The 24,475-nt window shown below is 54.8% G+C and overlaps 1 protein-coding gene across 24 annotated transcripts in view; it reads left to right on the forward strand.

Annotated features, from left to right (window-relative positions):
- Positions 1–24,475, forward strand: part of DNM1 (dynamin 1) — a 44,004-nt gene that overhangs the window by 13,687 nt on the left and 5,842 nt on the right. For 14 of the 24 annotated variants that reach the window (XR_006709795.1, XR_006709794.1, XR_006709796.1 and 11 more), the window contains exons 4-19: positions 258–461; positions 696–794; positions 891–1,051; positions 2,103–2,245; positions 2,356–2,491; positions 2,670–2,737; positions 5,654–5,792; positions 12,047–12,133; positions 15,442–15,512; positions 15,720–15,771; positions 15,978–15,989; positions 18,379–18,492; positions 22,140–22,249; positions 22,976–23,087; positions 23,482–23,493; positions 23,863–24,033. Coding sequence is in view for 17 of the 24 variants with exons in the window: in XM_045467540.1 (XP_045323496.1) it covers positions 258–461; positions 696–794; positions 891–1,051; positions 2,103–2,245; positions 2,356–2,491; positions 2,670–2,737; positions 5,654–5,792; positions 12,047–12,133; positions 15,442–15,512; positions 15,720–15,771; positions 15,978–15,989; positions 18,379–18,492; positions 22,140–22,249; positions 22,976–23,087; positions 23,482–23,493; positions 23,863–24,033 (1,691 nt within the window). In the remaining 7 variants the exon portion in view is untranslated. Of the gene's footprint in view, positions 1–257; positions 462–695; positions 795–890; positions 1,052–2,102; positions 2,246–2,355; positions 2,492–2,669; positions 2,738–3,875; positions 4,015–5,653; positions 5,793–12,046; positions 12,134–15,441; positions 15,513–15,719; positions 15,772–15,977; positions 15,990–18,378; positions 18,493–22,139; positions 22,250–22,975; positions 23,088–23,481; positions 23,494–23,862; positions 24,034–24,475 lie in introns of all 24 variants that reach the window. The other 10 variants (XM_045467541.1, XM_045467529.1, XM_045467530.1 and 7 more) reach the window with 5 other exon arrangements.

Raw genomic sequence — 24,475 nt, forward strand, 5'->3', positions numbered from 1 at the left:
CCGCGCCTCCTGCAGACTCCGCCCCCACAGTGACCCCTCCTCTGCCCATCCTACCCCAAGCTCCACCCTACCATGACTCCGCCCACCCCTGGCCACGCCTTTAACGGGCCGCCGCTTTGGCCCCGCGTTTCCCTAATCCCGTCCACCTGCCGCCGAACTCCCAAATGGATCCTCTCTAAACCCGGCCCTGTTCCTTAATCCGCCCGCCCACGGCCACGCCCCTCGCCTTGAGCCCGCCCTCTCACCGCCCTGTCCAGTGCTGAACCTGACACTGGTGGACCTGCCCGGAATGACCAAGGTCCCGGTGGGGGACCAACCTCCTGACATCGAGTTCCAGATCCGGGACATGCTTATGCAGTTCGTCACCAAAGAGAACTGCCTCATCCTGGCTGTATCCCCGGCCAACTCCGACCTGGCCAACTCCGATGCTCTGAAGGTTGCCAAGGAGGTGGACCCCCAGGGTAGGTTCCTAAGGGCAGCAGAAGGGCAAGGCCCTGGGGGTCTACCCTCAGTGCCAGGCGGAGGGAGCTGCTCTGTGAAGAATGAATGAGGCGGGAGAGCAGAGGCAGGCAGTGGGGGAGGGAGGGCGTGGGGAGGGAGATGTGGGGAGCGGGATGGCAGTCGGGGTGCATGTGGGTCCCATGGGAGGGCAAGTGCAGGTGTAGACGGCCCTCTCCTGCTGCCCTCCCCCTCAGGCCAGCGCACCATCGGGGTCATCACCAAGCTGGACCTAATGGACGAGGGCACAGATGCCCGTGATGTGCTGGAGAACAAACTGCTCCCCCTGCGCAGAGGTAGGCAGGCTCCTCCCCTGACCCGCTCCACTGCCCTTCCCTGTCACCCCACCCTGTGCAAGGCTGGTTGCCCCTGACCTGGACCCCCTTCCACAGGCTACATTGGGGTGGTGAACCGGAGCCAGAAGGACATTGATGGCAAGAAGGACATCACGGCGGCCTTGGCCGCTGAACGCAAGTTCTTCCTCTCCCATCCGTCCTACCGCCACTTGGCTGACCGCATGGGCACGCCCTACCTGCAGAAGGTCCTCAACCAGGTAGAAGCTCAGGCCTGGGGAAACCAGCATGAGGACAGAATCATTTACCTGTGTTTTGGGAGGGTGGCCAACAGAGGTTAGCGTCCACATCTACGAACTGAGCCCCAGAAAACAAAGCAACTTGCCCACAGCCCCACCCACTGTGAGGTAGCACCAGAGCTTTGCTGACTTTTCCCTGACAGGGGCCTGGAAAGGGAGCCCTGTAGCCCCTGCGGGTGGAGAGAAGACCCAGACCTTGTGTGGAGGGTGGCACTGACAAGGGCGTGGGTTTGGGGGCCATCACTAGAGTGTACTTGGCCGAAGACCTTGCTTCCTTCTGAAACAGAGAGAGGCTCGTCTGGAGACAGGGATGGGCGATCCCAGGGGCTTCCCTAGGATGTTTCTCCATCTGGAATGGGGCTTCCAGAACTGAGGCATGTGTGTATGTGATGATGGAAGGGAGGCAGTGGGGAAGGCAGGGTGGTGTAGGGGCAGAACTGGGGACTCTGGAGGCCATAGACCTGACACTTGAGCTCTCTGAACCTCCATTCTGTAAAATCCTGATGATGGGAATAAGGCCCCATTTCATAAGATCCCTGTGTAGCTTCAGCGAGATACTGTGTGTGGGGACCGAGCCAGAGCGAGCCCCAGTACTTGAGAATTACCTTACAGGAGGCCTAAACCCAGAGGGTACAAGGGGACAGCCTCCCCAGCCATCCCTGTCCCGGAGAGATTTTATTTGACCTTCATCGTGTCTAAAAATATTGTTAGTCAAAAATCAGGTAATTTCAAATAAAAATCTAGACTTCTGGCTTCTGTTGAAACTTGTATTATTCGCTTATGAATTTAGTTAATACCCCCCTGTATGCCAGGCCCTGCCCTGGTCAGCTTTCCTTCTCGTAGGCAGGGCAGTAGTGGGCAGGGTCATGGCTGCCTTCTGCAGCTCTCAACCTGACCACACCCACAGTCCCCCCACCCACCCCCCCGCCCCCGGGCATCCTGGTCCCTGCTTGACCCCGTGGGCATCTGTGTTGGTGCCCATGGCCTTAACCCTTGTCTCATCCCCGCCCAGCAACTGACCAACCACATCCGGGACACCCTGCCGGGGCTTCGGAACAAGCTGCAGAGCCAGCTCCTGTCCATCGAGAAGGAGGTGGAGGAGTACAAGAACTTCCGGCCTGATGACCCAGCCCGCAAGACCAAGGCTCTGCTGCAGTGAGGCCCTCCCCAACTCCTGACTCCCCGGCACTGAGCTGCCCTCCAGCGCGGGGTTCGCCCAGGGCTCCCTCCACTAGGCTCCTGACGTCGCACCACTCTCCCCCCAGGATGGTCCAGCAGTTTGCCGTGGACTTTGAGAAGCGCATTGAGGGCTCAGGGGACCAGATCGACACCTATGAACTGTCAGGGGGAGCCCGCATCAACCGGATCTTCCATGAGCGCTTCCCCTTTGAGCTAGTCAAGGTAGGATGGTCTCCCCGGGGGCGGGGGGAGAGGGGAGGCTTAGAACTACCACCCTCCCCCCAGGACTTTCACACATATCTTTGCTGACCTGGCACCCAGCCCCGGGTGTGGGGCGTCTGTCTTGGCCTTCCAGGGAGGCGGAAGGCCCTGACCGGCTGTCTCTGGCTCTCCTACACAGATGGAGTTTGATGAGAAGGAGCTCCGAAGAGAGATCAGCTACGCCATCAAGAATATCCATGGCATTAGGCACGTATTGGGACTGGGGAAGGGGGCTGAGCCCTGGAAGGCAGGGGTTCTGGTGCCACGGCACAGGGAATGGTGAAGTGATCTGCCCTCAGGAAGGACCAAGAGCTCTGGTCCCCAGTCCCCTCAACCCCTTCTGGCTTCCAGCTCAAATGGGCTCGAGCTGGGGGAGGTGGACGGGAGGCCTGGGCCGCTCCCTCCCCGCACCTGCTGTCCTCCTTTGCTGTCCCTGGGAGCAGGGCCTGGAGGCTGGACCAGGTGGGCAGAGCCCAGGACATAGGTGGCTGGGGAAGCTTCTCTGGGCTTGGGCCCCTGCCTGTCCTCAGGATGAGACAGCTTCCCCCAGTCCTATCCAGGTAGCTGCACACAGCTGGCCAAACCACTGGGGAGGGCCTGGGATGGAGCATCGAGGTATTGGTCTGTGTCCTTTTATGATAGGACAGGGCCTCTCAACCCTCCAGATCCTCCCATAGTCCCATTAGCCCAAAGTGGGCCCCATTCTACACCACTTCCCTCCTTCTAGCTAACCCCACTGCCTTTGGAACAGGAAGGGGGGACTGGAAAAAAAGATTGTTCCTTAAAAGCTTAGCCCCCTTCAAGGACCCAGATCTACACTGTTCATTCAACAAGAAAATTTAAAGCATCTGCTATGTGCCAGGCAGTGAACAAGACAAAATGTCCCTGCTTTTATACAGGTTGAATTCCAAGGTTTGGTATGGAATTTACAGACTGATAACTGCATTGGCCGAGGCACAGAAAAAAAAAAATATATATATATATCGCTCCTCAGCTTAAAATAAAATGTTTTATTCCCAGAAAGGCTCCTAAAAAGAACCCAGTTTGGCATTTTTCATACCATTTCTGGCCATAGAACCTTTTGTATGAATAGAACCTTAAGAGCAAGCCGGACATACATGACAATTAGAAGCAGACCTTGTCTTGCCCCCAAAGAGCATCCATGGAATGTCCTTCATTCAAATCCCTCCTGCCCATTTTACAGAGAAGGACACTGAAGCCCAGAGAGGGGTAGTGGGAGGACCCCAAGGGCAGAGTTCAGGCGGTCGGGGTGGGGCCCTGACCTGGCACTCCTGGCAGGAGCTGGCCTGTGACACTGTGCCCTTCTCCCGTTCCGGGCGTTCAGAACGGGGCTCTTTACCCCAGACATGGCCTTTGAGACCATTGTGAAAAAGCAGGTGAAGAAGATCCGAGAACCGTGTCTCAAGTGTGTGGACATGGTTATCTCGGAGCTAATCAGCACGGTTAGACAGTGCACCAAGAAGGTAACCCGGTGGCCCGGGCCAGCCCCCCCCCACCCCCCCGCCTCTGCCCCCATCCTGCATTGCTGCCAGGCTCTCCTTTCCCACACCCCCCACTGCCTCCTCGGTAGCATGTACAGACCTCAGCGGGGTGGGGGAGGCAGGCCACCCCAGACCAAGATGGGGGGCCTCTCCGAGGGGGCCTTACCCACCTCCTGGCCCCCAGGCACAGGGAACAGACATTGATAAGACAGGTGTGATGGTGGCTCTTGTCCTGAGAGCCCACCAAGAGCTCCCCCAGCTCAGGGAGAATAGGCCTTGAAGGGCCTCGAGCCCTCTTCCTGCCCTCAGAGGTGAGGTCATCTCTAGGGGCTCCAGGGTGGGGTCTTGGGGACACCTTGGCCCTGCAGACAGGAGAGCCACGGGCCTACTTGGCTGCTGCTCTGGGGGTCTGGATGGCCAGAGGGGTGCAGAGGACCCAGGTCTGGCAGGTACCGGACTCCCCACTGTCCTTCATCCCCCCCCCCCCTTCCCACCCTAGCCTCACTCAGGACCCTGCCCTTCCCTTCCATCCACATCCGACCTTCCAGGGACAGAATCCTCTTCCATCTGCTATGTCATCTGAGCCTCACAGAACCACGCAAGGAGGGAAGGGCAGGGCAGGGAGGATGGCGCCCATGTCACAGCAGGAAGACTGAGGCTTAGGAGACCAAGTGACTTGTCCAAGGTCATATGAGCCGGCAGGTGGCAGAGCTGTTACTCGAAGCCACGGCTTTGGACTCCAAATCCAGTGCTTGTTTAATTCCACCCCCCCAGCCTCCCTTCCTTTCCTCTCTTCACTACTGCCCTGGCCCCTCTCTACCACCTCCACTCTTTGTGTCTTTCCTCTTCTCTCTCTGTCTTTCCCAGCTGAGTTCTCCAGACCCTTTTGGAAGAGAGGCAAAGGATGCCCCTTGAGGAGAAAGGGAAGGGCAGGAGTAGAGTAGGGAGCTGGAGAGTGGAGGTCAGGCAGCTATCCTGCAACTCCAGGAGGCATCATCTGCACCGCAGTCTATGCAAATGGAGCCCCCTGGAGTTTTGCAGTGCACAGCCTGGGCAGCTGGATGCAGTAATCCTGGTGGACGTACGGAATTGTGCTGGGCTTCGGAGTCAGGATGAAGTGAATGCAGGAGGTGCTGGCAAACCTAGAACTGAACAGAATGGGTGGGTGGGGTCCTGGCCTGGGCCAGCCCCTTAGGAGGACTCAAGGCTGGGACAAAGATAGCATCAGGAAAGACAGAGAGGGCCGGCTCAGGGTACGCTGGGGGTGGAGGACGCCAAGCCCTGGGGAGAGGATCTGAACTCAGTAAGGGGCCTTGTACAGAACAGGGGGTTGGTCCCTCAGAAGCCCCCCCGCCCCCCGCCCCATACCCACAGAACCCTTCAAGACACCTGGCCGCTCCTAGGAGGTGCCGGCCCTGGGGGGCGGTAGGGAGGGCCGGTCCCACACTCACATTGTCTTCTGTTCTCTCTTTCTCTGTGTCGGTGTCTCTCTCTTTTCCCCCATGCCTGTGCCATCCTCCACTCCCGAATCCTGGCTCTGCTTGGCTTTCACTCCCCTTCCTTCTCCCGGCCCTGCCCATGGCTGCTTCTCCTCCTGTCCCCTCCTCCTCCCCGGGTGCAGGACGGGCCTCTTCACACCTGACCTCGCTTTTGAAGCCACAGTGAAAAAGCAGGTGCAGAAGCTCAAAGAGCCCAGTATCAAGTGTGTGGATATGGTAGTCAGTGAGCTCACGGCCACCATCAGAAAGTGTAGCGAAAAGGTATGACGGCCACCAGGGCGGGGCTGGGCCTGGCCGTCCCTTCCTCATGGCCAGGGACTCCCGTGGGCAGAACCATCTGCTGAACAGACCCGGCAGCCTCTCGGCCGCCCACGTGGACCCAAATACCTGTGCTGGCCAGGTGACTCCGGGCCCTTAAGTTTCGTGCCAGCTTATCACCCTGGGCCTGTTTAAATTTATGATCCTTTTAGGCCCTCATCTCTGCCAGAAGACCACCCCAACCCGCGCATCCTCAGTGGCCCCTTTTCACCAATAAGAAGGACAATGGCGACAATGCTAAGGGGACAGCTGCTATTTATTGAGCACCTATTATGTGCCAAGCACCGAGCTAAGTGCTTATCCTTTTTATCTCACGTTAGCCTCTTAACAACCCTAAGAAGTGGGTAGTATTATCCCCATTTTACAGATGAACAAACTGAGTCTCGGACAAGAAGAGCAGAGTGGGGTTCTGATTTAGGAAAGCTGAGGGAGTAGACCTGGGATCAGGGCCTCCTGGAGTCGGGGAACTATCCCAGTTCCTTAAAACAAATTTGCCTAAAAGCATATTGGATTACTCACTTTCTAGTAATCCATATGCATTCGACAGGGTCAGCCTCTTTTGGGTCTGTGACCTTTTAGATGCCTTCTTCCTATTTGTCCACTTTGGGGCATTTTGAGGATTTTTAGCCAGATATTCCCAACACAGTTCTTCCCTCGGGGGAGTGCGTGAGAATCAGTTGCCTGGGGGAACTCTTCCAGAATTCAAATGTCCCTGCCCAGCTGGCTGAATCAGAATCTCGGGGAGAGCCCAGCCTCACCTGTACTTGAAAAAGCTCCCTATGCTGGGAGGTGGGGGCCCTTCTGCCCCAACTTCATGTTTCAAATACATGGGTTTTCATGGCTCGTACATAATTAGTCATGTGCACCCCCCCCCCTCGTTATCCTCTATCATTTTGCCCACTTTTCATGCCTAATGCAGACGGTAAGCAAATTAACATCCACTCCATCCCTGTTTCAGGTGGAATAAAATCTGGGCTGGACTCCCCACTGCATAGTATTTACCACGACGTCTGAGTCATGGTCCCACTGCACCTTGACTACTAAGCCACACAATCTCACTTTTGTTAAATTTTCAAAAATACTGAGTTTAGTTTAAGCTGCCTCAAATCTCTTTACAAACGAAGACAAGGTATGACTACTTTTTTTTTTTTTTTTAACTTTGGCTTTTAATTGTAAAACTAGTACATTCTCCATTTTAAAAGTTTGGTAAACACCAAGGCTTAGAGAGAAGGCCACCCCCCTCCCTTTCCAGGGAGCCACCGTGGAGATTTTTGTACATTTCTTGCAATGTACACTCCTTTTAAAAAAAAAAAAGAAAGAAAGAAAGAAAGAAAGAAAAAGAAACGACCCTTCTTGATTTTGTTCTGATCATGCAGGATTGTTATAAAAATATTCAAGCAGCACACAGAAAGCAAATCCCCACAATTGAACAACTCTAAAGATAAGAAAAAATAACGTGGACCACGCTACCTAACTAATTACGTATATATGCCAGTTTAACCTAAATGGACCATACTCCACACGCTGATTCGGGAACTCTTTTTTACCAAGCAGTGTGTCATGGGAATGTAACTACAGGAAGATGTGCCCTTGAACTGCTGAATCGTAGCCCACGGTAGAAACGTGCTGTGATCTACGTATTCAATACCTCTTGACATTTAGATGGTTTCAAACGTCTTTTTCTCTTACAAACAGTGCTGCAGCGAACATCCTTATAGATGTATTTACAACATATATCCTGTTGCTTCTTCTTTGGTTTAATGTTTATTTATTTAGAGAGAGAGAGAGAGAGAGAGAGAGAGGGAGGGAGAGAGAATCCCAAGCAGGCTTCGTGCTGTCAGCGCAGAGCCCGACGCGGGGCTCGATCTCACCAACCGTGAGGTCATGACCTGAGCTGAATCCAGAGCCAGACGCTTACCCGACTGAGCCATCCAGATGCCTCTCCTGTTGTTTCTTTCGAGCAAATTTTTACCCAGAGAATCGCCTAGTCGAGAGAGATGAGCATTTCACGATTTTGGTAACTTCCGCAAGAGTGCTCCCCAGAAAGTGTTACCGACTTATTCCTCCAAATATTTTTTTCTATATGTAGGTTTATTTACTCTGTTAGGTAGTCATACTGTAAACGTACTAGCATTCTGCTTTTTTTTAGTAGCACACATTTTGGGGGGTATTATCACATAGTCAACATAAACATTTTTTAGTGGTTGCATAATAGCTTTGTCATGGTTTACATAACAGTTTTCCTATTGGTGAACATTTAAATTGTCTCCAGTTATTCAATATTATAAATAATCTGACAATGAACATCTTTTTTTTTTTTTTTTAGTGTGTATTTATTTCTGAGAGAGACAGAGAGAGACAGAGTGTGAGCAGGGGAGGGGCAGAGAGGGAGACAAGAATCTGAAGCAGGCTCCGGGCTCTGAGCTGTCGGCACAGAGCCCAACACCAGGCTTGAACTCGTGAACTGCGAGATCATGACCTGAGCCGAGGTCGGATGCCCAACCGACTGAGCCACCGAGGCTCCTCCCCCCCTCCTTTTTTAAGTAAGCTCTACACCCACAATCCTGAGATCAGGTGTCGCAGGCTCCACTAACTGAGCCAGCCAGGCGCCCCTGAACATCTTTTATCTGTTCAAATGTTTATTTTTCTGTCTCTAGGATTTTTTCCTTAGGATAGACTCCTAGAAGACGGATTACTAGATACAAACATTTAAAAACTGTGAAACGGGTTGCCTGGGTGGCTCAGTCGGTTAAGCGGCTGACTTCAGCTCAGGTCATGATATCGTAGTCTGTGAGTTTGAGCCCCGCATCGGGCTCTGTGTTGGCAGCTCAGAGCCTGGAGCCTGCTTCCGATCCTGTGTCTCCCTCTCTCTCTGCCCCTCCCCTGCTTGCTCTCTGTCTCTTGTTCTCTCTCTCACAAATAATAAACATTAAAAAAAAATTTTTTTTAATAAAAACTGTGAACCACTCTGCTGAATTGCATTCCAAAAGAAAGCAGTAATTATCGTATATGGTAAAATTTTGGAAACAACCCAGATGTCCACCAAGAGGCGATCGATTATATAAAGTATCACCCAGTCAACGGCAGACTATATGTTAGAAGGGCAGGCATATTTATTTCCATTCACGTGTCCCTCTACAGTGGGGGGGAAAAGCAGGTTTCAGAAGGCAATGTATAATATTTGGGGGGAGGAAATAATATATATAAATAACAAAATTCCAGAGGCACAGTCACCAAATTGCTAACTGTTACTTTAAGAGCAGGCAAGGAAAAATGGGAACTTTCCATTTCCACTGTGAAAAATTTAGTCTTACAGTGAGTCTGTAGATTTTTGTCAGGAGGAATATGGATCCACAAAAACTTTAAAGGGGAAACCTTATAAATTATTTATTTCTAAAGTTTATTTATTTTGAGAGAGAAAGAGCGCGTGGGGGAGGGACAGAGAGAGAGAGAGGGAGAGAGAGAATCCCAAGCAGGCTCCACACTGTGAGCACAGAGCCCTACACCGGGCTGGATCCCACGAACCGTGAGATCATGACCTGAGCTGAAACCAAGAGTTGGACGCTCAATCGACTGAACCACCCAGGCGCCCCATAAATTATTTCTAAAAAATAATTTTGCCTTTTGATTTATTTAATGAGTAGTAATGATCTCTTTTCTTTACACGGCAAAATACACCCATCTTCGTCTATTTTTTTCCTCCCCAAGTCTTCTAGAAGTTTAGCAAGGTCCCCCCTGACAGAGGCTTCTAAATAGTCAGCTCTTAACTATTCCCAGACCTGCTGGGCCTGCAACTTTCCTCTCTGGATAAAATCTAAAGTTTAATGTCACACGTGGGACGTACTGCTCAATCCTCTCAACAACACCAAAAGGGAAGGTGCTGTTACTATCCCATTTTACGTGTGGAGAAGCCAAGGTTCGGAGAGGTTGCAGTCACTTTTTTAAGGACAGTCGGCAGGGCAGGGGCTGGCTTTGAAACAAGAGTCATGTGGCTCCAGGGCCTGTGTCCTTGGCCACGAACTCGTGGGCTCCAAACTGACCGCCCCGCTCCCTCAGCCAAGGACTGAGAGAGAAATGTTCCATTTTAAAAACTGGCTAAAAGTCCTGGAAATGCTCAGAGGCAGCCAGAATGGAAAAAGATGCTCAAAGGGAACAGAACTTCTCAAAGAGGCTGAGGCTGCCCTGTCCTGTGTGACACGTGGAAAACTTGACAAATGTAACGTCCAGGCGGTTGGTGGGAGAACTGGTCATGGTCTTTGGCAAATTGCTCCCTCGGCCCTCCCCCCCTCCCCCCCACACGCCTGTCACAGCCCCACCCTGGGAGGGAGCGCTTGGGACCACCTCAGAGGAAGCCTTCTGCTGGTGGTGACTCAGTCCTGAATCTCTGCCCCAAGTTGGGAGACTTCGAGGAGGAGTAGGAGCCCCTCCTTGGGCCTCGTGGGGCAGCGGACCCACCAGGCCCGTCCAGCCAGCGTTTGTTTTGAAGCCCCAGGTCTCAGGCCACCTCTCCCCCGGGTCCCCTGTGCTTGGCCACATCAGCCGCACCTTGGCATAGGCATGGGATGGCCGAGGGGGGAGGGGGGAATGTCCCATCTCTCATGTCTACCTCTCCTGGGCATCCAGGGTGCCACTTTCTTCCCCATCCTCTTGCCTCTCCCCGTGCCCCCACCCCCGCCCCATCTTCTCAGCCTCCATCTTGCCCTCAGAATCACTACCTGCGACCCAGGCACGCTAACCTCCAGGTCTCTTCCCACATAGGAGGATCCACCTGAGGGGCCTGACCCAGGCATGGGAAGAGGGACAGGACTGGTTTGAGGTTGGCCCTACCTGGGTCCCACGTGACCACCAAGTGGGGAGGGCAGGCCAGTGGGACTCGAGGTTCCTGTGGGTGGGTTCCCCATCATCAGCTCAGCGAGGCCCCCTCCCCGAGGAGGAGCTTGACCGTGAGCCAGAGGAACTGGCGTCCACTCACCCTGGCAAGGAGGGCAAAGACATCCATCCTTCATTCATTCTGTCTTTCCTTCAACATGCCCTCTTTGAGCCCCAGCCTCGTGCCTGGCCCTGCCCCTGCCCTCAGGGCAGCCACAATCCTGTTGATGGGGTGGGGGGCCACAGAGAGGCCCCTAACCCAGCTCTTGGGGTGGTCAGGGCAGGCTTTCTGGAGGAGGTGGCAGCCAACAGTCTTGAAGGAGAATGAAGCAGCCTGGGCTTTGTCCAGAGCCGGGCTGAGCTGAGGGCAGAGTTCACAGGCAGAGAGAGAAAGGTTTGGAGCAACTTCCCCTTCGTCCTCAGTTGATAAAAACTGGAGGGAAATGGGTGCTGCGGAGCTCCTACCCCAAAGCAGTGGGGTAGAGACCGGTCGCCTGGCCAGCTCAGAGCTGGTCGGACACCGCTGGGGATGATGGTGCCAGGCCGGGGCATGCAAAGGGAGGCAAAACTGGGTGGATCCTACCAAGAGGGCCCGGGGCCCAGTCAGGCCCCCGCGGGGTACTGCTCATGCTGCTGGCACCCCACTCCGCATGCCGCCCACGCTGTGCCCTCGCATGTCCTGCCTGGGGCTCCTGCATGTTCAGTATGTGCCTGCTTGTTTCCCCTGGCTCCTCCCTCAGCTCTGACAGGGCCACTGCCTGTCCCCAGCCTGACTCAGGAGGCCAGCTGGCACCTTGGGCCCTGCCCTCCCCAGACTCTTCCTGGATAGGAATCTCGAGGCTGTTCTCTGCCTGATTCCACCCGACTCCTGATTCCACCTGATTCCTCCAAGCTTCTGGGAGGACAAGGAGTAGCCCCAAGGGTCAGCGAAAGCTTTGGGAGCTAACGGTCCCCCAAACAAAGGCCTCGATCGAACTGTCTGTTTCCAAGATGGCTGCCACCAAGGTGGCCGAGGAGGCTGAGCCCCGTGGCATTTCCGCCCTTGGGAACTGCCCTCCCCCGGAAGTTGCCCAAGTAGGCCAGTGAAGAGGGCCTGGAACCAGAAAGACCTTTGAATTGCCATTTGGATCCTACACTTGGGGGAAAGGGTGGCCGTGGCTTGGTGCCTTCAGCTTCCTGGGACCCCAGGCCTCTCTTCCCCTCATCTCGGGCATTCTGTGTGTGCCTCCCACCCCACGCCCCTGGATCCCTGGATTCTGGTGGGGTGGGGGTGCCCCCCGCCGGTGCCCCCTGTGTACGTGGCTCTCTCCCCTCCCGCCCTTCCCCAGCTCCAGCAGTACCCCCGCCTGCGGGAGGAGATGGAGCGCATCGTGACCACCCACATCCGGGAGCGCGAGGGTCGCACCAAGGAGCAGGTGAGTCCCTCCTGCCCCCCCCCCCACCTCTCTGCTTCTCTCTTTTTTAAAAAAAATTTTTAATGTTTATTTAATCTTGAGAGAGACAGAGACAAAGAGACAGAGCGTGAGACAGGGAGGGGCAGAACGAGAGAGGGACACACGTTATCGGAAGCAGGCTCCAGGCTCTGAGCTGTCAGCACAGAGCCGGACGCGGGGCTCGAACTCACAGACTCAGGAGCCATGCGATCATGACGTGAGTCGAAGTCGGATGCTTAACCCACTGAGCCACCAGGGTCCCCTCTGCTTCTCTTTTTTATTGTGGTAAAATATATATAACATGAAATTTACTATTTTAACCATTTTTAAGCATGCAGTTCAGTGGCCTTAAGCACATTCACAGTGTCACGCAGCCATTAGCACCATCTGTCTCCAGAACTTTTTCATCTGCCCAAACTGAACCTCATTAAACAGGGACTCGCTGTCCCCTGCTCCCCACCAGCCCCTGGCAACCATCTTTCTAGTTTGTGTGTCTATGAATTTGACCGCTCTAGGTGGAAACTTACAACTGTCTTGTTTTGTTTTTTTTTTTAATTCTGTTTCTTTTTTTTTTTTTTTTAAGTTTATTTATTTTTGAGAACAAGAGGGAGATAAGAGAGAGGGCGTGTGAACAGGGAAGGACAGAAAGAGAGGGAGAGAGAGAGAACTCCAAGCAGGCTCTGAGCTGCCAGCACAGAGTCTGATGTGAGGCTCGATCTCACAAACCATGAGATTATGACCTGAGCCGAAACCAAGAGTCAGACGCTTAACTGACCGAGCCGCCCCGGCACCCCAACAATTGTCCTTTTGTGTCGGGCTCATTTTGCTTAGCACAATTTCTTCAGGGTTCATCCATGTTGTAGCGGGTGTCAGAATTTCCGTCCTTTTAAAGCCTTTTAAGGTATATACCACATAGTGTTTATCCATTTGGGCTGTTTCCACCTTTTGGCTCTTATGAATAATGCTTCTACAAACATTAGTGTGCAAATGTCTCTTTGAGACCCCGCTTCCAGCTCTCTGGGGTACACACCCAGAAGTGGGATTGCCGAATCATTTGGTAATTCTGTATTTAACTTTTTGAGGAGCCGCCATACTGTTTTCCATACTATTTATTTCCATAGTATTCCCATACTATTTCCATACTATTTACTGGAGCTGTGCCATGTTGCATTTCCACTATCTCCTTCTCAACCTTCTGACAGTCTGTCCTCTCGTCGCCTCTCTTGGGGCCTCTGTCTCTATTTTCTACTTCTCCGGGTCACCATATACCTGTCATAGCCACCCCCTCTTCCATTTACGTAGTCATTTATCAAGTATTCATTCATTCATTCATTCACTGATTCATTCAGTCACAAACATGGTCCCTGTTCATTCATTCATTCATCGATTCATTCAATCACAAACATGGTCCCTGAATGTTGCCTCTGAGCCGGAGGAGCAGAGATGAGCAGGCTCCCTCACGGCCCTCACGAAGCTCACAGGCGAGTCCTCCTTGCTTGTCCATCTCTCAGTCATCCTTCTGTCTATACCTACCTCTGGCTCCCAATTCCCAGCCCTTCTCCATGATGGTGCTGTCCACGTCTTTGTTTGGATGTGGTGTTTTTGAATCCTTACAGATCTCTTTCATTTCAAAAGTGATAAATACTTAATAAAATATTCAGCCAGTATAAAAGCAATTAAATTACAAGTAAGTGTTCCTTCATTGACTCTTCCCTGCCCCCAGCTCCTCCCACAAAATAACCATCACGCACAGTTCGATGTGTTCCCTTCCAGGCCCAGGCATTTTTTTTTTTTTCTAGGCGCATCCAGATTCCAGATTCCATCTTAATCTTCCGTAACCACAGCCCTGCTGTGTGTCTTGCCTTTTTTCTCTAACGATAATTGTAGTAGCTAACATCCGTGGAGCCCCCGTTACGTGTCAGACATGTGATCTGCCTCATTTCATGTGTCTTCACCACTCCTGTGAGGCAGAAACACTTCATCTGTGGAACTTGAGGCTCAGTGAGCACAGGCTTATTACAGGGAGCAGTGGGGCTTGGGTCAAAAGCCGGCAGTGTGCCTCAGGAATGTCACTCTGGGGGCACCTGGGTGGCTCAGTCGGTTGAGCGGCCGACTCCGGCTCAGGTCACGGTCTCACGGTTTGTGGGTTCGAGCCCCGCGTCAGGCTCTGTGCTGACAGTGAAGGGCCCACTTCGGATCCTCTGTCTCCCTCCCTCTGTGCCTCTCCCCCGCTCTTGCTGTCTCTCCCTCTCTCAAAAATAAACATTTAAACAAATTTTATTTTTTCCACTTTCCACTTAAAAAAAAGAAAAGTCACTCTGGTCGTGACTCAAGGGGATCTTCCCATGCCAGAACTTAGAAATTGTCCTCATTCTTTTTTTTTTTTTTTAAGTTTTTAGAAGTTTATTTATTTATTTTGAGGGAGAGAGTGCACAAGCAGGGGAGGGGCAGAGAGAAGGAGAGACAGAATCCCAAGTAGGCTTTGCACCATCAGCGCAGAGCCCGAAGAGGGACTCGAACTCACAAACTGCGAGATCGTGGCCAGAGCCGAGATCAAGAGTCGGATGGTTAACCGATTGCACTATCCAGGCACTCCTGTCCTCATTCTTTTGAACAGCTGTAGAATGCTTTATTGCTTAGAGGCGACCGTAATTTATTTCACTTTCTTATGGCCGTTGGCTTGTTTCCAATTTTTCACCATTACCAACCACACCACACTGAACACCCTGGGATACATAGCTTTGCTCACTTGATGAGCTTATTTACCAGATAGATACCAGCTAGATAGAGAGATAAATAGATTTCTAGAAGTGAATATGTGCATGTTAATATTGTTAAATATTTCCAAATTACCCGCCAAGAAGGTGATGCTAATTTACATTCCCACCAACAGTGTATGAGAATCTGTCTCCCCACAGCGTGCCCACACTGGTCACTATCAATATTTATTATTCATTTGATTATGAAAGGGTCTCATTGTTTTCATTTACATTTCTTTATTAATGAGGGTGAGCTTTTTTTTTTTTTACACATCCTTATTGATTATATGCGTTTCTGCTATGAATTATGCAATCATGTTCTCTGACTATTTTTGATTTGTGTTTCTTGTCTGCCTTTCACTTATTGACTTGTAGGAACTCTTTTATTTATCATGGATACTATTACTGGTGTGTTGATTGATTTATTATGGATTCTATAGGTGCCATAAGTATATTTCTTCCAGCTTTTCATGCATTTTAAAACTTTGCCGTACTTTTTCCACTTGCCTGCTGACGTGTGTATCCTCAAAGGTCATGCTTCTCATCGATATTGAGTTGGCTTACATGAATACCAATCATGAGGACTTCATAGGCTTTGCCAAGTGAGTGCTCCCTAGGCAGAGAAGGTGACAGCTCCCGTGAGTATGTGTGTGTGTGCGTGTGCGTGTGTGTGCGCGCGCATGCGTGCATGCATGTATAGGACACAGGCCTGCTGGGCTGACCCTCTGAGCGTGGTGCCCACTGGGTAGTGGCATTGAAGCAAGGCCTCTTGAGAGAAGTTCTGAGACTCTTCCTTCGCTCCCTATTAGTGCTCAGCAGAGGAGCAACCAGATGAACAAGAAGAAGGCTTCAGGGAACCAGGTGAGTGAACCCCAGCGCCCCAGCCGGAAGGATGGAGGGTGCCGGACGGACGCCAAGCTCTGAGAGTCCCCTCCCCCCGAGGGGAAGGGTCTCACCGGGGCCAGGGAGCCTGTCAGCTGCCAGCCACAAGCCTCCCACTCTGCCTCAGTAACCCTCTCTCCTCTCTCCCGATGCTTCTCGTGGTTGCTATGGTTACCTCTTTGCAGGATGAGATTCTGGTGAGTACCAGGACTGGGGCTCTTGGCTTATGTAGTGAGGGGGAGGAGGGGGCCCATTTGTAGTGGGGACACACGGGGGGGGGGGGAAGGGCACCCTGGCCTGAGCTGCTTGCACACACCAGCACATGGGTGTCCACACACGATCTCAGTCCAGAGGCAAGGCTTAGCCATACACAGAGCCCATCAGCCTACCCGTCAGCGTGCATGAGCTAAGTATCTACTTCAGTCAGAGGCAGATCATGTGGGCTGGGTGAGTGAAAATGGCTGGTGGGGGCCTGGCAATCATTAGGTGCTCCTTAAATATCTGTTGGATGGATGGATGGATGGATGGATGGATGAATGAAAGAGAAATCTATTTGTAAGGTAGCCATCTCTACCAGAGAGTTGAGTAAAGAGATGAGTGAAATATCAAGAAACATGTCCCTCTTTGCCTTCTTCTGCCCTTCAGATCTCTGCTGAAACACCACTTCTCATCCTCACCTGTACACACAAGCCATAATCTGGAATTTTCCAGAGGCCATAGTTTCTTTACAATAATCTAGGTGTTTGTGTGATTATTGGCTTCATATCTGGTTCCTTCTCAAACCCCATGAGGGAAAGGGCCGGGTCTCTCTTGTCCATCAGCACATTCTCAGCCCTCAGCCCAGGGCCTGGCACACAGAAGGTGCTCACTAGAATGAAGGCACTGATGAATGTAATATCCCAGGGCAATTCGGTTCAGGAAACGCTCGGTGGCGTCTACGCTGTGCTGGTCCCTGGACAGGAGTCAGACCTTGGTCCTGTCCCTTGGAGACCTGAGCCTGTAGTCAGGACCCAGGCAGGGTGGGAGCTGGAAGAACAGGAGGTCTCTGGTGCAGGGGCTCTGGAAGGAGGTTTGGCAGAGCTGGGGGGGGGGGTGGGCCGAGGGAGGACGAAGGCTGCAAGTCAACAGGAAGTAGCATGACAAGGTCTGCTGGTCAGATCCTGGGGTATGGAGTGCCGGGCCGTGGCATTTGGACTCAATTCTGAAGACAGTGACAAGACACTGGGGGGATCCTCACCGAACCGGGACAGGGTGGGAGAAGGGTCATGGGGCACCTGGCTCTCTTGTTTCTGTTAAAGGCTAAGACAGCTACACCACTACTGATCCACTGCATGACTTGGGTTCTCTGCAAGGTTCTTGGGGAAGCCAGAGAGGGTCAAGGAAGGCTCCAGGAGGGTTTGGGGGTCCTCAGAAGTGGGCCTGACCCCAGAGGGCTTTCCTGCGAGTCCCAGGCTCCTCTTGTCTTCTCTGGATGCTCAGAGAAGCCAGGGAGGTCAGGGCTAGGGGATGGAGCAGAAGAAGCTCCCTCACGCTCAGGATGGCCCACCGCTAGGGTCTACTTAGTGGCCTTGACCTTGGAGTAGAATCTGCAGGCCCTGGTCTGCGGTGATGGCTCAGGATGGTCTTGGGGACAGCAGCTTCCTACAATGAAAAGAGACCTTTGCCTGTTACTCTGGGCTCCCCAGGGACAAAGGGTCCTGTTCAGTTCGTGCTCAGCCCTTCCCCTTGCTCCCACTCCCCAACACCCCACTCCTGTCCAGAGCCTGGGGCCAGAGACCCCGAGAACCCTACTTCTGTTGCATTCATGTGTTCATGTCACAGATGTTTGTTGATCACTTTCTGCCTGCCAAGCACACTGCAAGGTGCTGGGATATTCCAGTGAGCTTTTAGAGGGCTCACAATTTAGCAAGACAGGCATCAAGAGATGATGTCTCTCTCTCTCTCTCTCTCTCTCTCTCACACACACACACACACACACACAATTTTGAATATGAGCCATTGTCACAGAAGGGAGTGATAAAAAACAGTAAGACTATAGTGGGGGTCCTGACTCCTACTGGGGGCCAGGGAGGGCCCACCTGAGAATGTGACTCCTGGGCTGATGCCCGGGACGGGGGGTGGGGGGGGGGGGCGCATAGGAATTTGACAGGCAAACAGGAGGGGAAGTGCGTTCTAGGCAGAGGCGGCAGCAGCATGTGCGAAGTCCCTGAGGTCAGAAACAAGTCTTACAATAAGGTGCATCTCAAGCTGAAAAGACCTTCAGAATCGTGTGGCCCAGTTGGCCACCTCAACTCGACTCCACACTTTGAGCAGTGGGGAGCTCATCCCCGACGAAGGCTACCAGTCCCCTACTCAGGTGGCTCTAACTATCAAAAGGCTCTTTATCCCCACCGGACCTCTGCCTTCCTGCCTCTTCCAGTCTGTTCACTTGTGGTTCAAACCAGAGCAGGTCTGGCCTGCTCTGACCGGCCAGGCCTCCAAGAGCTAGAAGAGGGGCGGGCTTTTGAGCACCTCTCTTTGCCTACCCCATCCTCCGCAGGGAATCCGGGCCTCTGCCCACTGACCTCCTGCCCTCTCACCCTCCAGGTCATCCGGAAGGGCTGGCTGACCATCAACAACATTGGCATCATGAAGGGGGGCTCCAAGGAGTACTGGTTTGTGCTGACGGCCGAGAATCTGTCCTGGTATAAGGATGACGAGGTAAGGAAAGAGCCACTGGTCAGGGGGTGAGGCTCAGACACCCTGGGCTAGGAGTAGACCGAACCACCCAACAAACAGGTTTTTTCAAATCCCATCAAAGACCCTTGGATGGAGTTGGGCTGCAAAGATCCAGACAATCCCGGGAGCTCATCCAGGCTGGACAGAGAAGATGGCTTATCAGGATCGGGGAGCCTGGGGCTCAGCGCCCTGGAGAGGGTGGGCAGGGGTGTTGGGCACCCCCCTGACCCCACCAGCCCTGTGGCCTTCCTGTTTTCCTGCTCCTAGGGCGCGCCGCCTCCCCCGTGGCCCCCACAGGCCTATGACACACACACGTCCAGCTGCCAGACGCCCTGTTAACCCCTGCACCCCAGTCCCCCAGACCTTGTCGGTGCAAAGGAGGTGCCCCAGATGCCTCGAGGCTGAAGGACCAGGAGTGATGGGGCCCTGTAGAGGAGCCACGGAAAACCCCTCCTTGCCCACAGGGGCAGACAGAGCCCCTGCCGTCTCCCTCCCCTGCTGCTGGTCTCCTTTAAGAATGAGTCTATTTGGCTTCCACATCTGGATTCCAGAGGTGACCAGAGAGAATAGGGAGGGCTGGGGGCGGGGGGGCTTGTAGTAATGAACTCCAGCTGGCCACAGAGTGGGGGAGGGGACCCTCTTCCTGAGGAAGCTTTTAGAGGAGAGGGCGCTCTCAGTGGGGGAGTGGGGCTGGGGTGGGGGCTGTGATTTTGGTCTCCGAGCCCCCTCCTTGATCCCCGCCCCCTCCAAGTCATCCCGGGCAAGCCCCCCCCCCCCCATCTTGGGCCGGGCCCTCTGTCGTCACTGGCTGGGGCGCCAAGCCATCTGGACCTCATTACCCCAACGCTGGCCTCTCCCGGAGCATGGGGCCCCTGGAAGGGAGGGAGTGTGAGGTGGCGTGACGAGGTGGGGGGGGGGGTCGCTTCCTGCTCTGTCGCTCAGGCAGGCTACCTAGACCCCTCGTGGGCCAGGGGTGCTGACCGCTGGCCCCAGAACTCCTGGTGCCCTAATGTTGGGCTCCTCATACGGGGCCAGGGGACCGTGTGACCTGGGGCTGAGGGCTACACTGCAGGGAAATGTATCCAAGAGGGGCCCTGTCCTCCCGTGACGGGGTCTCATTGAGCTTTGTGTGCACACTCGAGTGGGGTCGCCTGTGGGAGCCGTGCTGAGTTGGTGTGGGCGGGGTGGGGGTGAGCAGCGAATGCCAAGAGGCGGGGTGTGCGAGGCTGGTGGATGTTGGGGGGGGTTGTGGGAGAGCGTTTGGGGTGTAAGCATCTAGGTGTGGTTGGGGGCAGACGGTGTGTGCCTGAGGTCTGACTCTGGGGCGTGTGCGCCTGTGCTCGGTGTATAAGTGAAGGTGCGTGTATGTGGCAGATGGACTTGAGGAGGAAGGGTGTGCACGGGGAACAATATGCATGTACTTGGGACGTAAGGATGGGAGAGGGCCGGTGTTCCATGGTGAGGGTGCGCGTGAAACGTGCAGGAGTCACAGATGTGTGATTTTAGTTTGGGTGTGGGAATGTATGTGCCTGAGTTGTGGGGGGTGTGCGTGTCGAGTCGTTGAGTTCGTGTGTGTGTGTGTGTGTGTGTGTGTGTTGGATGTGAGCAGAGTTTTGCACTAGAACACCTGGGGGACATGGAGGTGGTCTGGGCTGTGAGGAGCGTGATCTGTCCCCCTCTCTACCCCAGCCGCCAGCCCTCTGGCCTTTGGGACTTGGGTGGCCCTCTGGGCAGACAGGCGGCTGCCCAAACCCCCAGCCCTCGCTGACCCCCCAGCTTCTCATTTCTTCCTCTGCCACCCGTCAGCACCCCCATCCCATCTCACAGCAGGGTACCCCCCCCTTCCCTCTGCACCTCCTCCCAGCATCCCTCCCAACCCGCCCCCCCCCCCCCAGTCCCCTGCCCGGTCTCCAGACTCCGGTTCTGGGATGGCGTGTGGGGGTCGGTCCAGCTCTCCAGCGGCGGTGCCGAGGGTCTAACCCAGCCCAGCCTAACCAATGTGCAGACTACTGTACAATTTGGGAGTCCTGAACAGATAGTCTAAACACTGGGTAGACGGAGTGGAGGTGTCCTCTGATCCATCCAGGCAGCAGTGTCTGTCGGTCGGGTGGGAGCTTCGGCCCCGTCTCCTGGAGATCCAAGGCCCCCCAGCCCCAGCCCAGCCAGCCCGTGGTCCCCTCTCTGCTCCCGACTCCCCTTCTGCCTCCTTTGACGTGGCAGGGGTGAGCGGGAGCTGTGGCTGGGAAGGAGGGGCCTGGGGAGGGGGCCGGCCGGCAGGAAGGGAGGGGTGGGGGGAGGAGGCCGCTCCTACCTAGAGTCCAACCCCAGAGCGCAGGCAGGGCGGCAGGGCGGGTGGTGGCGGGGCCTCCCTCGAACGCTTCCAGATGTTCCCTGGCCGCGTGTGCAACTTCCTCCTCTCCTCCCCCAGCCGCCCTCTGGGGCTCCTGGCCACCCGCCTGGCATAAAGAAGGCTTTATGTGGCTGGATGGGCCAGGCGGGTGGAGGGGGGGGGGCGCAGAAGGAGGTGGGCAGGACTGGGAGCAGGGTCCTCCTAAACCCAGCTCCTGACCCGTGGTCCTGGTCGAGGCTCGTGCCCAAGCCCTGAGTCCCTGAGACCCACATAGACATCCCCGCCCGCCCCCCACACCCCACCCCCGGTCACAGCATGGGTCCCGTGGTGTGGGCAAGTGGGGTGCCGGCAGCAGAAACCCTTGTCCTCCTCCCAGAGCCCCATCCTGGACTATCTCGTCCGCAGATCCCCGGGCCTTCCCTTGAACGTAGCAACCTACAGACAGATCTCAGCCATGGCAGGCACACACGCGCGTGCACGTCGGCCTGGCGCCCACATGCGCATCCACAGATACACGTCACCCCTCCCAGAGGGCTCCGGCCAAACCAATCCTATTAAACAGGCCACAGGCGCGCAAATGTGTGTGCCCACAGTGTGGCCCGCGGGCACGCTCCGTACGACACAGGTATTTCCAGTTGCCACCCGCATCTACAAAAGCGTGCACACATCCGCCTTGACACACGGTGGTGACAGCGTACGTGCTCGGGCCGGCGTGCGTTCGCACAGGCACACGGCCACACACACGTTGCACACACAGGCGTACCACCTCCGGGTCTGTGCCGTGCGCCTGATTGCTAACACATGGGTGGGTTGGGGGGAGTGGGCTGAGCCGGCCCTTTGAAGCCGCCGGGGCTGCCGGCGGCCCCCCCTTCTCTGTCTCTCTGTCTCCACAGTCAGGAAATGAAGTCAGCAGCTTATCCGAAGCAGGTCTCCTTTGGCCGGGCCGGCGGGGAGAGAGGCTTTGAGGGCGGGGTCCCTGGCTGGGGCCGGCCTGGACTGCATCCAGGGCTTGCTTGGGGTGGGACTGGGACTCACCCTCAGCCTTGCCACCCTGCGCTCTTGGGAACGGCTTGAAGGTCATTGGGCACCAGAGGTGCTCAGCAGGCCCAGGGCTCCAGCTCTCTTCAGACAGCACCTGTTCAGGGCAGGGGGGCCCTGGCGCCCAGAAGCCCGGGGCCACTCTGGGGGTCCGCAGCCCCAGCCCCCCGCCCCCAACACAGAGTGCTCTTCGGACGTGAGGCGCGGCCCCCCTCACCGTTGCTCCCATCTCTATCCGCAGGAGAAAGAGAAGAAATACATGCTTTCCGTGGACAACCTGAAGCTGCGGGATGTGGAGAAAGGTTTCATGTCGAGCAAGCACATCTTTGCCCTCTTTAACACTGAGCAGAGGTGGGTCCCCAGACCCTGCAAGCCCCAAACCAGCCTCACTGGGCAGAGAGGGGAGGGACCCTGCCCTGAGCCCCACAGCACGTCATTCATTTGACAGATATTTACCCAGTCCCTCCTCGGTGCTGGACTTCATATCAAAATCTCCTTCCCCCTTCCACCCCACCCCCACCTTCCAGTCATTCGGTTAGTGGGTTAGTGCCTGTTCTGCATAGACTCTGCCGGGCACTGGGGACGAAGAAAAGCCCATCAGGCCTGGTCCCCTTCTTGTTGCTCAGTGTCCAGTGGGGTCCGTGACAATACCGGGTCTCTCCCCTCCCAAGCCAGGGCTGACTCCTGTGGGCTTCACCTCCCTCGAGATGAGGGTTCAGTACAGTTGCCATCAGGGAGGTCCCCAGAGGGCCAGGGAGGGAGCCACTGGGGGCTTCCTGGTCAGGGATGCCCCTCTTATGAGGGGCTCAGTCCCCCTTTTTCTTAGAGCATCGTACTGCTGGTTTCACTGAATCCTGACAGTGACCCAGGGCGGTAGGAGTCATTATTAACCCATCTTCTAGACAAGGAAACTGAAGCTTGGACAGAGGAGGATTGCCCAGGGTCACACAGCTGGGAAGTGAGAGAGCCAGGACTGGACCCCAGGCATGATGACCGCCCCCCCCCCATCCATGCATACCCTTAACCACCTGGGTGAGTGGGTTTCATGCCTTTTCTCCTCCCTGCCTGCCCTTGCAGGAATGTCTACAAGGATTATCGGCAGCTGGAACTGGCCTGTGAGACACAGGAGGAGGTGGACAGCTGGAAGGCCTCCTTCCTGAGGGCTGGCGTGTATCCGGAGCGCGTTGGGGTGAGTGGTAGTGCCGGGAGGGGGCCAAGCCACCTGGGTCACCAGCCTCAGCCCTTACGGGCTCAGAAACAGCACAGATCCTCCCCCTACCTGTCCTGGGGCGGGATCAGAGTTAAGCCTTCCTCCCGTCCTCCGATGCTGGTTTTACGCGACCCTCCTCTGCCCCGTTGGCATTTCCCGCATCCCCTGCATATCATGGTGGTTTCTTGTGGCTACTTCACTTTCCTCCTCTCTTTCCCTGATGTCTAGAGTTGCTTTAGAGTGGGGGTGGGGTGCCCTGAGTTCACTCCCCTTCTCCTCTCTGTGTGTGTCTGCTCCGGCTCTGCTTGCTGGTGGCGGCGGCGGTGGCAATGCTGGTGGCGTGACCTCTGTGGCTTTGGCGTGGGCCTCCCAGGACAAGGAGAAAGTGAGTGTGCCCCTCCCTCGCCTTCAGCCAGGTGTCTCCAGCCTGGCCGCAGCTCCGGCCAGGTCTTTAGAATCAGGAAGGGACCTTGGAAAGCCTTTCCTAATCGATGGACTGGGAAACTGAGGCAAATTCTAGGCACTACACTGAGAGCCGAGATAAGACTGAACAGGGTCTGGGGTCTTGAGAGGCACTGGGCAGAGCCCAGATGCAGAGCGTTTGGGGGAGTTGGCATCTGTGTGTGCAGGCCATTTGTTCTCTGCGCCTCAGTGTTCCAGGCCACCCTTGGAGGGAGGGGCCCAGCCCCTGGGGGTGCCTAGAACCTGGCTGCGAGAGCCCAGCCACCCTAACGCCCTCTATTCTCAACGGCAGGCCAGCGAGACTGAGGAGAATGGTTCGGACAACTTCATGCACTCCATGGACCCACAGCTAGAGCGGCAGGTGGAGACCATCCGAAACCTGGTGGACTCATACATGGCCATCGTTAACAAGACCGTGAGGGACCTCATGCCGAAGACCATCATGCATCTCATGATCAACAATGTGGGTGCAACGCTTCGTGGGCGGTGGGTGCTCTTTTGGGACCAGGGCAGCAGCAGCCGGGTTGGCCCAGGGGAGGCACAGGCCAGTCCCATGGGACCGGGTCTAGAGAGGTAGGTATAGGGCCACGCCAGAGCTGTCCAAAAGAAATAAAATGTGAGTTCCTTGTATTCTTTTGTAGATTCACATATCCAAGTCACTACAAATGTTCTTAAGTGTTTTCCAAAAGGGACTAGGAATCACATCTTTTGAGAAGTCCCGGACTGTGTTTTAAAATACATACCCCAGAGAACCACTACCATCCGTGGCTTAGTGAAAAAAAAGCATGGCTGCCAGAGAATTAGTACTGTGTTTGAATCCTGGCTTTGCCACAAATTCTGTTTGACTTTCAGTAAACTACCCACTCTGAGCCTCTGCTCCCTTGTATGTAAAATATGGATCATAA

The sequence above is a fragment of the Leopardus geoffroyi genome, chromosome D4, assembly GCF_018350155.1.
Source record: "Leopardus geoffroyi isolate Oge1 chromosome D4, O.geoffroyi_Oge1_pat1.0, whole genome shotgun sequence".
Taxonomy (NCBI): domain Eukaryota; kingdom Metazoa; phylum Chordata; class Mammalia; order Carnivora; family Felidae; genus Leopardus; species Leopardus geoffroyi.